Raw genomic sequence first — 14,895 nt, forward strand, 5'->3', positions numbered from 1 at the left:
TCTGAAGTCAACAGTGTTTGAAGCTCAGGCCCGTGGCTGCTGAGCTCGGCAGGGTTGGGGACTCTGGCCTTACCCGACTGTCTGGGGCAAAGTCACCAGCACCAGACTCAGGGGAAGGGGCTTTGGATGGTGCCCAGTGCACAGCCCCCAAGTTGAGGGGCACGGTTGGCTCTGCTGGGTCCTTCCCCAAGGTTACTGCCTGAGTCATCTCAGCCAGCCCAGGGGTCTCTGCCTCTCGGGTAGCTGCCAGACCCATCACAGCTGAAGGAAGCCCACCAGCCTCCTCCCAGTTCACACTTGGAGGAGCTACGTGGGTCTGGTCAGCCAGGCCTTGGACCTTCACCCCTTCCTCTGCCCCACCCTACCCTGGACCTGACACTCACTGTTATACGCAGAGTCCAGAGCTGTGCCCAGGCCTCTGACTCCAGAGATTTTTCCACAGCAATGATATCATCTCCCTTCATCTCTTCAAGAGCCTGTGGAGTATTTACAGAGGAGGGTTGGGAAGGAGCCGCATCCCAGAGGGCCCTACCTACAAACTAAAGCCAACTCAAGGCTGTGAGAGCCCTGGGGTGGGGGTGGTAGGGGGTGGTGGAAAAGGACAAGGGCATGTTGGCCCTAGCTTCCCTTTGCTGGGACCTCTATTGAGTTGGCCCCATGTTAGGGACTCTGTGCATTGGGTCTCTCCTTTTCCTCCTCCTCCTCCTCCCACACTCACAGGAGAGGGTACTGCAGCTCTGGCCGCATCACCCACTGCATCACCAGACTCCTCCTAGAGGATCCCTCAGCATCCCCACAGGAAGGGAGGCTGGGTCTAGGCAACTCATACTTACCCTGCAGGGCATGGTCACCAGAATGAGGAGAACTTTTTGCCAAAAGCAGAGACAGCTGTGACAGAAAAAGGAGAGAGGCATCAGGAAATTGGACTAGACTCCCTCCGAGTCGGGGCCATTTGGCACAGTGAAGCCAAGCCCAGCCCAAGGGGCAGGGACACCCCCTCCCCGCACTGCTTCAAGATAGCCACTGGGCAGCGGCAGGTAGACCTTGAGGCTCGCCTGTGGCTGACTGCCTGAGCCCGCCATCATTGCCCAGACCCAACCTCGGCCACAGTAGGGCCCCGGAGCAGCTGCCCACCACGGACCCGGCTACAGGCAGTACTTACCTTCCGTCAGCTTGCCGGCCTGCTCTGCTGCCCCACCAGGGAGGATTTTGGAGAGCACGCTCTCACCATCGGCGCCTGGCTGGCCGGCAGGAACCCCTGGGGTCCCTCCAGGCCTGGCTCCGGCCTTCATGCCTAGGGGGAAAGAAACCACCGTCAGAAGGCAGGCTTGGCCCTTCAGGCTCTGAGTGGGAGAGCGACCCTGAGGGAATCTGAACATGGGCAGCCATGAGGTGGGAGGGTGAGGAGGAGGAGAGAGTAATGAAGAGAGAGGTGTAAGAACAGGAAGTTAGAGAGGTGGAAGGAAGCAGAAAAAGGGAAATTGAGGCAAGTAAGGAAGGAGAAGAGGAGGATGGAAAGACAGAAGGGAGGAGAGAAGGGGAAGGAAAGAGCTAGTAAGAAGCTGTGGTCCTGGCCCTGCACTTACCAGTCCCTTCCAGGTTCCCTGCCCAGAGCTGCCTGGGCCTGAAGGCCCCAGTGCTGGTGACCCCACTAGCTCATTCTTTTGTTTTGTTTTTTAAGATTTATTTATTTATTTTAGGGAGAGAGGGAGAGAGAGAGAGAGAACACGCATGGGGGGAGGGGCCAGAGGGAGAGAATCTTCAAGCAGACTCCCCACAGAGTGTGGAGCCCGATCCCATAACCCACGAGCCATGAGATCATGACCTGAGCAGAAACCAAGAGTCGGACGCCCAACCCACTGAGCCACCCAGGCGCCCAACCACTAGCTCATTCTAACCCCAGGCTTGTTTTCTGTTGGGAAGGTCTGCAGACCCCTGGGCACCTTCTCAGGGAGCAGTGCGGGTGTGCGGTGCAGGGGAGCTCAGGGCGCCGGGGGGTGCAGGGAGAGGGCAGACCAGGAATTCTGGGCCGTGGCTGAGGGCACCAAAATATAGGCTCACCTGCAGGTCCAGGTCCTGGTGGCGGTTGGGCCTGAGGAGGCCTCCCCTGTGGGGGTGCCTTGGCTGTCCCTTTAGAGCCATTTGCCTGCTCTGCCCGTGGCTGCAACACAGAACCCACAGCTGAGATAGCGTCCGATGGCCCTGCTCACGCCCAGCCGGGAACCGAGGGCGTGTCCCAGCTGCAGCCCCAGCACCTGCCCTGGGTAGAATCCGTGTGCTGGAGCCCTACTTACCGGTCCTGCTGCCTGGGGGCCCGAGGCTGTCGTGGGGCCCGGCTGAGCCTTCCCTGCTGGCTGGCTGGCAGCAGGGGCCGGGCCCCGGGCAGCTGGCTGGCCCTGCTGCTGCAGCCGGGCTTGCGCCGGGGCCTGCTGGGGGTGCTGCGCCCCGAGACCTTGCTGCTGCTGCTGTGTCAGTGGCTGGCGCGATACTGTCGCCGAGGGGGTCTGCCTCGATGGCGGCGGCTGTGACTGCTGCGGCCCAGGAGCTGCCTGCCGACCTTGCGGCTGCAGCTGGGGCTCTGGCTTTGGCTGCGGCGTAGCGGGCCCCGTCTGGGCCTGCCGGGAGCCCTTCTTGCTGTCAGAGGCGTGATGGTACGCTGACGGAGCACGGGCTGGCTGTGAGTATTCAGTGGAGCTGGGGTACCCAGGCTGACCCTTCTTCTGCATGGCCGGGGCAGGGCTGGGCTGAGGGTGGGGCCGGGCCTCGTGGCGACCCAGGTCCCGAGCATGTGGTTTGGCAGCACGCCGGCCCGGCTCCTCGCCAGCGTGGCGGCCTGAGTGCCGCCCGTGGTCACCGTGGTGCCGGTGTTCCTTGGCTGAGGCGTGACGGCTCGGGCCACCCTCATCATGGGGCCACAGGCCCTCCTCGGGGGGCTCATCGTAGTCGTGGTAGCTGTGCCTGGCAGGGCCTCGCTTCTGGGAGGAGGAGGAGACTGCATGGCCCCCGTGGTGCCTGAACCGGTCAGAGCGGGCATCCCGGGGCTTATCAAACCAGTCTGTCTCCTCCTGGCCCAGGTGATACGCTTCAGAGACCAAAAACAGAACACCATCAACCCCCGGGCTGGCCGCAGGGGGAGGCCCAGCTGAAGCCATGCAAGGAAACCAGAGAGTGGGCGCCACAGCCGCAAGCATTAACACTAGGCCCCCAGCCCGCCCCCCCACAACCAGGGCCAGGGCGCGGGTGGAGCCGCCTGCAGCAGGGCCCCCACTGGATGAGGCGCCAAGTCAGGCCCCTCTGGGACATCTCAGGGCCCAGGGCCCCATGGGCAGGCAGGCCCCCCGGGGTGCCGAGCAGCTGCAGAAATCACCCCTGGCTGCCATTACCTTCGCTGTCGGAAACTACGCAGTGGGAGTCATCCACGATGTAGCCCTCCTCACGCTTATATGTGTGGGCCCGAGGCCCGTCCTTGACGTGCTCCTGGACGTCAGGCATGGAGTGGCTGGAGCAGAACTGTGGGCAGGTGTCCCCAGGAGGAAGGGGGCCGCCGGCAGGGCGGGGCCGCCCCAAGGGGCTGACGGGGCTCTCCTCTTCAGAGGTCTGGCTCCGCATGGGGGGCCGGGCCCGGCCGTGGGCCATGCTCAGGGACGAGAGCTTGGGGCCCGCTTTTTGAAGTCGCTCCACAGCTTCCCGTTCCCGCTCATATCCTTTGCCCCGGCCACCGAAGTCATGGCTGGACAGCTTCTCCCCACTGTATGCAGATGCCACCCGGGACCGTCCGCTCGCTCCATACATGCGGTCGTCCTCCTCCACTGGGTCCCGGCTGGACACCCCATAGTACCTCTGCTGCTCATACACGTTCTTCTTGAGCCCGTAGGTGATTTCGTCCTGGAACTTCCTGCCCCGAGAGGCTAGGCTGCTGCTGACTGCAGGGGAGGGGTAGGAGGCCAGATCCGACTCCACGTCCTTGGCCTCTTCGATAGGTGAGAACTTGGAGATCTTTTGCTCCATGCCCTGCTTCCGGTGCTTGCTGCGCTTTGAGGAGATGGCAGCTGGTGCCAGGCTCTTGGAGGGATGCTTGGGCCCCATGGGGCCCGGACCGTACTTCTCTGCTCGAGCCCCGTGTCTGTAGTCGCTGTCACCGTAGTAGTGGGCACTGGTTGGTCGGCCATTGCTCTCCACACTCCGGTGGTGGCCACTCTTCCCACGGGGGTCGTAAGAGTCCTCCTCGGATTCTTCCTCCCCTCTGGTGTAGCAGCAGGGCAGTACAGGCCCCTCCAGGATGCCTGGTTCTCCGGGCTCTTTGCCAGAACGCCCGCTGCTGCTCGGCCCCAGGGGCTCCAGTCGCTGGCTCTCGGGGGCAGTGGAGGTGCTGTCCTTGGTCAGCTCACTGATGTCGTCAATCATCACATAGTTCCGGGGGACATTCTGCTCCAGGCTGGTGTAGTGGGAGTCAGAGGGGTAGGTGGAGGCTGAGCTCAGGCTCACGCTGCTACGGTCGCTGGCCCGGGGCGGCTCAGCAGCTTTGCCTTGCTCGTAGCTGCCGCTCGCTGCTGGACTGCTGTAGCTGCTTTCAGATGCGCCTGAGGACATGGCCACGACAGGGCTGGCGATCACCTCATAGTTAGTGGGCACCTTCTGTTCCAAGTCGGCCAGTGATGTCTGGCGTGGCTTCTGGTGGGGGGCACGGCTGTCGGCCGGGACTGGGAAAAGAGTGCTCTGTGTGGTTGGCATGGGTGTTTGGGCTGCATAATGGCCTGTGGGACGGAAAGCCTGTTGGCCTGGCAGGCCAGGCTCAGCTGGGTAACTGGTGCCAGGAGGAAAGGCAGGTGCTGGGTATGTGCTGGGGCCAGGGTAGGTGGGTGCTTGGTGGGCCGGGAATCCGTTCTGGGTTGGCCCACCACTGCCTGCAGTGTACTGCAGGGCCGGAGGCGGGAACCGGGGCTGTTGGAAGGCAGTGGGGCCGGAGGGGGTGGCAGGAGCAGCGGCAGTGACAGGGAAGTCTGCGTACTGGCCGGCAGGAGTGGCACAGCCCTGGAGCCGCAGCTGGTTGAGCTCGCTGTCCGACAAGTAGTCACGATGCTCACCGAGCCCACGCAAGGGCGGGTAGTCACGGCCGCCTCGGTCTTTGGCCAGAGACTCTTTCCGCTGTGTGATGCCCAGCTCCAGGTACTTGAGCTTGGCGTCGATCTCCTTCTCCTCCTCGTCCAGCTCCGCTTGCTTCTTGCGCAGCTTGGTGGACTCATGCTCCACCAGCCGCAGGTCCCGGTCCAGGTCCCGGAGCAGGCTGGCCTTGGTGGCAGGGACAGCGGTGGGCCCCGCCAGCCCATGCTGCAGCAGGCTGGCCGCATACAGCTGTGGGGGGGCCTGGCCAGCCAGGGGCAGGTGAGCCTCCTCTGGAGGGGGGCTGGGCAGTGTCCGCTTCACCTTGCGGACCAGGCCGTTGGGTGGCAGCGCCGACACCTGAGACAGAGGGAAGGGCGGGCAGCACTGAGACCCAAGGTGTGGGTGACTTGGTGGGGCAAAAGGTGGAAGATCCCTGGCTTGGGCTGGCCTCCATACAGTGGTTTCTCTGATTCACCAGGCAGCCTTGAGGCCGGCCCTGTCCCCGCTTGGTGGAGATCACCACTGGCCGGCGATCCTTTCACAGCCTTTCTCCCTCCCGGCATTCTGGGCAGCGGCAGGGGAGGGGAGGAGCAGATGCCCCTCTGTGCTGGTCTCTAGGACTGGCTTGCCTCTGAGAACCTCTAGTACACAGGGGCTCTGAGATCCCCTGCCTGTGTCCTGTGGGCTGGCCACCCTCTGTCTCCCACTGAGTGTCCTGAGGTGAGGAGGGTACAGTCTGGCTCTGGGGTTAGGTGTAGCAGCTGGTGGGGACCGAGGGCAAGTGGAGGGCTATGGACAGAAATGGAATGCTTCCTGGGTGCCCAGCAGGCTCCCTAGAGGATCATGGGAAGGGGCACGTGCTGACTGTATGCCAGTTACTGCAGGCTCTGGGTCTTTTCCTGCCTTCTGCCCTACTCCTCTTCTAAGTGGCCTATCCACCCAGCTGTCCTGAGCCACCCTCTGCCAAACCCTCTGGACTGTGCTCTCAGCCTGGCCCCCAGTTCCTTCTACATCCCTGTGAGCCCACCACTCTCTGGGGCCGCCAGCTCCCCTCCAGGGCCTCTCCGGCCCTATCTCTGCATGGCTTCCTGGTCCAGGCTCCCTAACGCTACCCTCTGTGCAGGTCTCCTCACCTGCCCTGATGTCCCATGTTGCCTGAAGGTCCATATCGCTGGAAAGTTTACACCGGGGCCTTTGTTTCTAGCTCTTAGCCTTCCCAGAGTGCCCCAGGCCTTTCGGTTTTTATGAACCACCCAAGTCCCCCAAATACACTAGGGCCTGACACTGGGCCTCTTACTTTTTACCTTGCCAAGAAACTACATAAAAACCTCTCACCCACTCTCACCATACGTCATCATAAAGGAAATGATAGTGTGCCCCAGAACCTTAGAACAGTGGGTGGGCCTTTAACAGTAAATTTCGTGGGATGCCTGGGTGGCTCAGCCGGTTAAGCGTCTGCCTTCGGTTCAGGTCATGATCCCAGGGGCCTGGGATCGAGCCTCACGTCGGGCTCTCTGCTCAGCGGGGAGCCTGCTTCTCCCTCTCCCTCTGCTTGTGCTCTCTCTGTGTCACATAAATAAATAAAGTCTTTTAAAAATAAATAAATAAATAAATAAATAAATAAATAAATAAATAAATAAATAAATAAATTTATTTCACTTTGGGCATGGAGCCCATTGTGCGGCTTGAACTCACAGCCCTGAGATCAAGACCTGAGCTGAGATCAAGAGTCGGACAATTAACTGACTCAGCCACCCGGGCGCCCCAATAAATTTCACTTTTTGAACTCCTCACTCTATTGTTCATCTTTTGTTATTTTCGTTGCTCACCATGAGTGCCCATCATGCCATGGCACCACACGGCTAGCCCACACTCCTGATCCCACCACCATGCTCTCTGGCCTGCACACCCCAGGGCTCTCCACTACCTAAGCTCATCACCTGCAGGACCCCACTTCGAGGCCCCACCCTCTCCTCTATGCATCACACCCAGAAAACAGGTAGACATACCTCACAATGCCTCTGGTTCCTACCCTTTTCCCCCAGGGCCATTGTGTGGTCTTTCAGCCCATCTGCCCACATTCTGCCCAGGAAGCTTTCTAAAATACCCATCTTGGGGCACCTGAGTGGCTCAGTCGGTTAAGCGTCTGCCTTCGGCTCAGGTCTTGATCTTGGGGTCCTGGGATTGAGCCCCACGTCGGGCTCCCTGCTCAGTGGGGAGTCTGCTTCCCCCTCTCCCTCTGCCCCTACCCCCCACTCATACTCTCTCTCTCAAATAGATAAAATCTTAAAAAAAAACCAAAAACACCCACCTTGCCCTGTCTCACCTGCCTAAAACCTCCAGAGGCTCCAAGGGCCTATGAGAAAAGCCCACGCTCCTCAGCCTGGCACTCAAAATCCTTGGCATTGGGCCCTTGCAACTCCCATCTCCCCCAGCACAGCAGCCCACAGCAGGCCACCTCGCCCAGTCCCAGGGCACCGTTTGGCAACTAAAGCCACAGGCAAGGGTAGGTTTATGCTGCAGGGTTCCCTGCCTAGGGGAGCAAACAGGAGTGTAAGTGATTTATTGAGGGCCAGAGAAGGGCAGGGGACAAGATAAGACCAAGAGCACGCTGCAGCCTATTGGGATGGACCTTGAATGCTAGGCCCAGAGGTTTGGGCTTTCTGTGGGGCCATGGCAGCCGGGCCAGGGCTGGGGAGTAGGGAGCGGTCCAGCTGGGTCCGTGTTGCTGATTTTCTAAGGCAACATCCACAGTAGAGGTTTGGAATGGGAGGGGCCCGGTCTGGGGTAGGGACGTGGTAGGGGCTGGAGCAGGTATGGGCCGTGAAGAGGCAGTGCTGAGGGAAGGCTGAAGTTTCCAGTGGTGTGTGGATGGGTGGCTGTGGGGGCCAGCGTGCGAGTGTGTATTTGCCCAGATGTCCTTGCCAGGCTGCAGGCTCCACCGAAGGAAGGTCCAGCCCTCATCCTCAACTCCTTCCTCTGAGCCTCTGGAGCTGGAGGTGACTCCACCACCGCCCCCCCAGGAGATACCCCTCCCTGTGGGGCCCCCAGGCTAGACAGAGACCCCTGTCCCACCCTGGACCAGCCCCTGTGCCCATACCTGGCTACCCAGTCCCCCCTGGTGCTGGTAGAGGGAGAACCTCTCTTTGGCAGACTCCTCGGCGGTGGGGCTGAGGGGCTTAGGGTCGGACAAGGACCGCTGCAGGGTCTTCATGGGGCGAGGCAGCGTCTGCTGGCGGAGAGCGCTGTCAGCCGTGAAGTGCTTCTGGGGACTCACGTGAGCCTTGTTCAGCCTCTCACTAGAAGCAAAGGAGGTGTCCAGGAGCCGGTGTGGGGACAGGGGTGAGACCGGTGAGTAGAGGACCTGGGGGGACTTGGGAGGCTGGCGGCTCACAAGCTGGGACAGGGACTCCGGGGGCAGCTGGGCCTGGTATCCAATCTCCAGGGGATCCGGCTTCTTTTTTTCGAATCTGCCCAGGGGCCCAGGGGTGACGATCTGGATGCCGGGCAGGTAGGGGCTGATGGCGGTCGGCCCTACCAGCTGTGGCCCAGCCACACCCTGGGCCTGCCCCTCGGGCTCTGTCTGGCAGGCCAGGCTCTCCCCACGCCCAGTCTTCTCTGGCGCCGAGATGTACCGGACAATCTCCACCTTGGGGTCGGTTGCGGCTGTGATGTGGATGGCCGGAGAGACCCTGGGCAGCTGGTCGGGCTCCGTCTGCACGGAGCAGTCAGTGATGGTCTGGATGCCCACGCTGCTCGTGGCCTTCGCGGCAGCAGCCGCAGGGGATGACGAGGCAGCAGCATCGTGCCTGCTGTCGGAGCCGGAGTCCGAGTGGCGGGACAGACGGGACCGGCGGCGGCGCACGGGCTGCTCCCACTCAGCACTGTCCTCGTCGTCAGTCTGCACGCTGCAGTCGGCACTCCGCCGCGCCCGGCGCCGCCGGGTCAGGAGGTAGCGGCCCTCGCCCTCCTCGTCGTCCGTCTGCACGCTGCTGTCTGCGATCCTCCGGACCGCACAGGGCTCGGGGCCCGACTCCGGCTCGCAGGCATCCCGCAGGCGAGGCATGGAGTGCCGCTTCTTGATGCCGCTGCGGCCCGCCTCCCACGGCTCCTCAGTCTGCAGCGACATGTCCGAGGCCGAGCTGGGGAGGCCCCGATGCAGCCCGGGCTCCCGAGGCTGCCCAGGCCCCTCTGGCCCTGCCACAGCGATGAAGGCTGTGTGGCTCAGAGGGGGCCAGTACTGGCCGTTCTGAGCCAGCTCCGGGGCAGCTGGGGGAGGCCCCCGGCCAGGTGCCTCGCAGGCCACGGGGAAGGGGGCCTTCTGCCGCTGCTTCTGTTCCTCTAGCTGCTGCTGCAGCTGCTGCTGCAGCTGCTGGATCTGCTCCAGCTGCAGGCGCTGCTGTGCTAGCTGCTCGCGCTGCAGGGCGAACTGAGCCTGCCGTTCCTCCTGCTGCTGCTGCAGCACGTGGTGCTTGATGGTCTGCAGCTCCTGCAGCTCCCGCTGCACCAGCAGCTGCTCTTCCTCGCGGTGCCGCTGCAGCTCCACGCGCTCCCGCTCCAGCTCTTCCTGCAGCCGCAGCTGCCGCAGCTTCTCCAACTCCACCCGCTCCCGCTCCAGCTGCAGCAGCTGCTCCTGCTGCTTCCGCTGCCGCTCCTCCTGCGCGGCGTCCTCCTTCTCCAGCCCGGGCCGGCCAAGGGCCCCGCTGCCGCCCCCAGGAGCAGCATCTACGGGAGGCTTCTGGCTAGCCAGCGGGGCTGGGGCTGGGGCTGGGGCTGGGGCTGCGAGGGCCTCCTTGGCGGCAGCAGGGGTGGCTGTGGAGAGAGGCTCTTCCCGAACCGCCCCTGCAGGCAGCTCTGGCCTTGGTGGGCCCCCAGCCCCCGGGGCCTTGGCAGCAGCGGGTTTACCCAGGTAGACAGGACCCTCAGCAGGTGGAACACTGGAAGCAGTGGGGAATCTGCTTGGTGCAGGATATCGGTACAGCCCTGTGGGCCCAAGAGGTATCCGGGGGGCAATCACGGGCATGCGCGTGAGGCTGGTGAGCGGCACGGCTGTGACTCCGCCGGACACGTAAGGCCTGTACATGCCGCGGCGCACCATGGGCCGCAGTACCGAGGCGGGCTGGGTGGTTATGGGCAGTGTGGCAGCAATTGGAGTGTTGATAGTTGAGTAGATCATGCCGTCGGCGGCGCGCACGGTGGCTGTGGATGGCAGCAGCTGTCTGATTGCCGTTCCCTGGCCGACCGGAGGCCGGTACTGGGCCAGGTTCCCAGGACCTGGGTGGCCCTCTGGGAAGGTGGGGTTGCCAAGGAGGCCGGGTCTGAGGGGAGCCAGACCCTGGGGGGCGCTGAGCCCAGGCCCGGGCTGAGGCTGATACTGCATGAGGTCAGGGCCACCGCCACCGCTGCCATGCCGCCCTCCATACTGGTCCATGGAGTTGAGGGCAGCACACATGCGGCTGATCTCGCGGGCGGTGGTGGCACTGTACTGGGCCAGGCTGGCCTCCTGGAAGCCAGCGGCATCTCCCCGCGGGCCATACCTGTGGTCTGAGTAGATGTTTGACACTGAACTGTAGCGCCGCATGGGAAGCGGGTGAGTCCAAACGTCCGTGGGATGACGCAGGTCTGTGTATGAGCCATACTGCAAGCCCTGCCCAAGGTAGCGTCCATCCACAAAGCCCAGGCTGTAGGAGTGCTTCAGCGAGCTGAGATCCACAGCAGAGTCTCGTCCAGGGCCCTGGAAGAGCTGCCCAATCCTGTGCGCATGGTAGTTGAGGCCAGCCTCAGCCAAATTGGTGTCAGACATGGAGGAGTATAGCCTGCCGTGGAGGCCCTGTGGGTAGGGCCTCTGCTCCTCGTGGGGCCCAGGCCCTGCTACCCCCTGTGCCCGGTAGCTGGGGGGCTCAGGAGGCTCAGCGTCCCGGGGACTGTAGAAGGGGCCGCCACTTTGGCCGGGTGGGGCAATGTCCGCCACACTCTTCTCAGGTGCGCTGGGCGTGGGGTGGAAGGTGCCCGTGCAGCTACTGCCAAAGGGCAACTTGTAGACCATGTCACAGCACGCCATCTGGCTCTCAGGCCTCATCCCGGTGAGGTCCAGGGCACCTGCGGGCTCCTCCGGGAGCAGTGTGGTCACAGTGCCTGCCGTGCCCTCTCCCATCTGCACCACCACTGTGTGTGGCTTCCTGGCACCGGGCATAGCATGTGACCGCAGCTCTGCGGGGGCAGCCCGGTGGGGTTCAGCGCCCGGCTCTGGCACTGGACCTGATTTAAGGCCAACACTCTGGGCAGTGCCCATCTGAGTGATTAAAACGTCCCTTCTGGCTAGAGGGGCTACCTGGTTGGGCAGGTTATACCTGGCAAACTTGGGCTCCCTAGGTCTTCCACGGGGCCCACCTCGGTACGGGGCTGTCTGGACAGCCTGCTCTACCTGCTTGACCTGGGCCAGACACACGGGGCTACCCGCACCCTGGCCAAAGTCAAGCCGGCTCTGGAAGGGGTCTCCATAGACCACAGGCTGCTTTTGCTGAGCCATGAGCACAGATGAGGCCATGGTGATGCTCATGGTGGTGGAGGTGCTGAGGAAGGCATGGGTCTGCTCCTGGGCGTTGAGGTTGATGACCAAAGGCTGCACAGCAGTCGACTGCCGTCCTGGGATTGGATCCAGGGCAAGGCCATACTTCCTTGCTTCCACGGCAAGAGAGGTCAGGTCCATGCCCTGGTCAGTAAGGATGATGGGTGTGGGCTTGACAGCTGTGCGAAGGTCTACCACAGCACTGCCCGGAGGTCTGGGGCCTGGCTCCACCCTAGACGTTCCAGGGACAGAGGAGATCCGGCACAGGGAGATGTTCTCAGCAGGGAGGGCGCCCCAGCCATATACTGCCAAGGGCCCGTCCGCACCAGCGCTGGGTGCCCGTGGGAAGCCAGGTGGCCCGGGCGGCTCTGGGGGCAGCTGGGACGCACTGGGAGGTGTCGTCTGGCTGTAGCTGTGGGTGGTGGGCGAACACACTGGGGAGGTGGAGGCACTAGCGTGTACCATTCTGGTCTGGCCGGAGGCGTCTGATGCTAAAGTGATGACCATAAAGGGGGCCTCCCGAGAGGACTGCTGCCACACCAGGCGAGGTGTGCTGGGTCGGTGTGGCGTTTGTGTGCCCTGAGCCACCATGGGTGCTGGGGTCAGGGCACCAGGGCTCCGAGGCATGTCCAAGGCCGGGGTCGGGCTTGGCGTCTGTGTAGAGAACTCGGCTGTGGCCCTTGGGCCCAGCTTGCCAGGGGAGAACGTGGGACTCTCTGAGGGAGAAGACGGAGAGAGAGGTGGGCTGGAGCCCGTGAAGTAGGCATAGCCCCGGGAGGCCTTGTGGGGGCCGCTCTCCCCGTCACTCACACTCAGGGGCTTGTCTCTGGCAACCCGTCCACTGGCAGTGGGGCCGCTGAGGGCCGCGGGTGGCTCCTCAGTTTGGGACCCATAGTTTGCAGTGGCTGGGCTCTGTCCGTAGCTACGGCCTACAGAAGATGGTGAAGGGCTGCGCTCAGAGCCTGCTGGGGAGGTGGGAGTCACGTAACCTCGTGACAGGCTGGCAGGACAAGGAGCCACGGCTGTGGTGCCCGGGGTGCCAGGGCCCTGGGAGAAAGATACGCCTACCTCCTTGGAGGCAGAGCTGGGGGATGCAGGGGAGCTGTGAAGCTTGAGAGGGTCCTGAGGCTCCTTTGCAAAATGCTGAGTAACGCGGACATCAGGAATGACTCGGCCACCACTACTGTCTGAGGAGGTGGAGGTGGAGAAGGACACGGGGGCGGCGAGCTGGGTGGGACTGGTGCCAGGCGTGAGTGGGCCGCCATTCTGCTTCATTGGGTCCATGTACGCACTGTCGGCATTCAGAAACTGCTTCTCCTTCTTCTTGTCCTCGGCAAAGGCCAGGTCCCGGGAGGAGGCCTGCCGCATGCGGGCAATGCTCTGTGACGTCTGAAGGATCTCCTCGTACACGGCTGCCCCCAGGCTGGCTGGTGTGCCCTCGGGGGCAGGCTGCGCAGCCCGGCCATAGTCTTGGTCGGGGGTGTCCTGGTACTCAAAGGCGCCCTGGCTCCGGGGGCCGGTGGGCTGAGAGAGGCCGCCTGCCACCTGCCCCTGCTGCCGCTGGAGCAGCTCGGCCTTGCGCATCATCTCCTCATAGGCCTCTTCCGCGCTTTTGAGGGGCCGGCCCGCGCCGGGAGGGGCCGTGCCGCCCGAGGGCGTCTCAGTTGGCGAGTAGAGGGACATGAAGGTAGGCAGGTTGTACTCACTGCCCGACTTGTAGAGCCGGCTGGGGCCACCGTCCAGGGCTTCAGCCTCTGAGTCGAGGGAAGGGGAGGGCGAGTACTCGGAGCAGGAGGAGCGATGGAGCTCCTCCATCTCGGCCGCCTGCCTCAGCTCCTCCGTTGGGGAGGCATCCTCGATGGGTGACAGGTTGCTCGGGGGAGTCTTGGAGCGCTCACGCCGCCGCTGGGCCCGCAGCTCTTCCTTGTCTCGCCGCGTCTTGCGGGCAGTGCTGCGGATGCGCTGCTGCTCTACCTCCCGCATCTTCTCCTGCTCCCGCAGCAGCTCCTCCTCCTCCCGCAGCTCCTCCTCCTCCGAGGAGTCCTCGATGGTGGGCAGCAGGGGCCCGTGGGAGCGGTGCCGGGCCTTGCGCTGCTGCTTTGCTTCTTCCAGCCGCTGCCGGCGGCTGGGGCTGCTGTCGCTGTCCTCCTCCAGTGAGGACAGGGAGGTGGGAGAGGTGCCGGAAGTGTAGCTGGGCGTGGAGGCCGGCAGCGTGGAGGAGTGCTCCCCACGGGAGCGGTCCTCAGGCGAGCCCGTCAGGCTCTCCATCTCCAGCTCGGGCTCCCGCTCCAGGCTGGGGTCAGGGCCTTGGCCCAGGTCCAGCTCGTGGCCATAGCTGCCCGTGCTGTTGAGCTCAATGGTCTTGAAGCGGCGCAGCCCCCCCTGCAGGGCCCCAGTGCTGTCGCCGGCCTCGGCTGGGCCTCCCTCAGGGAGCAGCTCCTCGTAGCCTGTGGTGGCATTGTGCGGCAGACGTCTCTTCGGCGGAGCCGCTGGGTCTTGGCTGGGCTCGGGCCGGGGCCTGGGGCCGCCCTTCTGGGCGCTAGCTTTGGCCAGGCCGTGGCCGGAGGCGGTGGCGTCCTCCTCTTCCAGGTTGTCTTCCTCGGCGCTCATCTCCAGTATCTGCCGGCGCATGAACTCCTCGTCAGTCAGTTCTGCGGCCCGGGCTGGGGGCTGCGGTGGGAGAGGGGACAAGCCACCCTCACTGCTGTCCTCCACGTAGTCGTGCCTCAGCTGGCTGCCGAGGTCGTCTGAGGACTCGGCTGTGTCCTGCTGCTCCCTCTGGTGCCCCCACTCCAGGGAGTCTTCCTCTTCCTCCAGGATATCCTCCAGCTCCTCGTCGGAGTCATAGGCCTCGGGCATGATGGACAAGGAGTGGGGCCTCCGCTTCTGCTCGTCCCTACGGCTCCTGGGCGGCTTGCTCGGCTCGCCCCTGGGGGCCGGGCCCTGGGCCTCCAGCGAAGGTCGCATGCTGCTCCCCACCTTGTGGAGCTCGGAGGGGCTGGGCGGGCGAGGCCCTGTCACCCCCGCGCTGTCCAGCTGCTCCACCTCCTGCTGTACGACGCCTGTGATCTCGCTCTGGGAGCTGGAGATGCCGTCGGAGGAGTAGCCTGTGTCGCTGAGGCTCTGTGGGCTCCGGGACGGGTCCTGAGAGTACGGCTTGCCCACCAGCTCCTGCAGCAGGGTGAGAAGCAGACACTTGCCTCCCTGTGGCAGACAGCTCGCTG

At 63.6% G+C, this 14,895-nt stretch overlaps 1 protein-coding gene across 1 annotated transcript in view; it reads right to left on the reverse strand.

Moving 5' to 3' along the window:
- Positions 1–443: 443 nt before the first annotated feature.
- Positions 444–14,895, reverse strand: part of BSN (bassoon presynaptic cytomatrix protein) — an 86,026-nt gene continuing 71,574 nt past the window's right edge. The window contains exons 5-11 of the mRNA XM_021686894.1: positions 8,204–14,842; positions 3,384–5,460; positions 2,295–3,082; positions 2,062–2,161; positions 1,163–1,294; positions 834–888; positions 444–476 (exon numbers count right to left, since the gene is read on the reverse strand). Coding sequence (XP_021542569.1) covers positions 848–888; positions 1,163–1,294; positions 2,062–2,161; positions 2,295–3,082; positions 3,384–5,460; positions 8,204–14,842 — 9,777 coding nt within the window. The 3' untranslated portion in view covers positions 444–476; positions 834–847. The remainder of the gene's footprint in view (positions 477–833; positions 889–1,162; positions 1,295–2,061; positions 2,162–2,294; positions 3,083–3,383; positions 5,461–8,203; positions 14,843–14,895) is intronic.

The sequence above is a fragment of the Neomonachus schauinslandi genome, chromosome 1, assembly GCF_002201575.2.
Source record: "Neomonachus schauinslandi chromosome 1, ASM220157v2, whole genome shotgun sequence".
Lineage (NCBI taxonomy): Eukaryota > Metazoa > Chordata > Mammalia > Carnivora > Phocidae > Neomonachus > Neomonachus schauinslandi.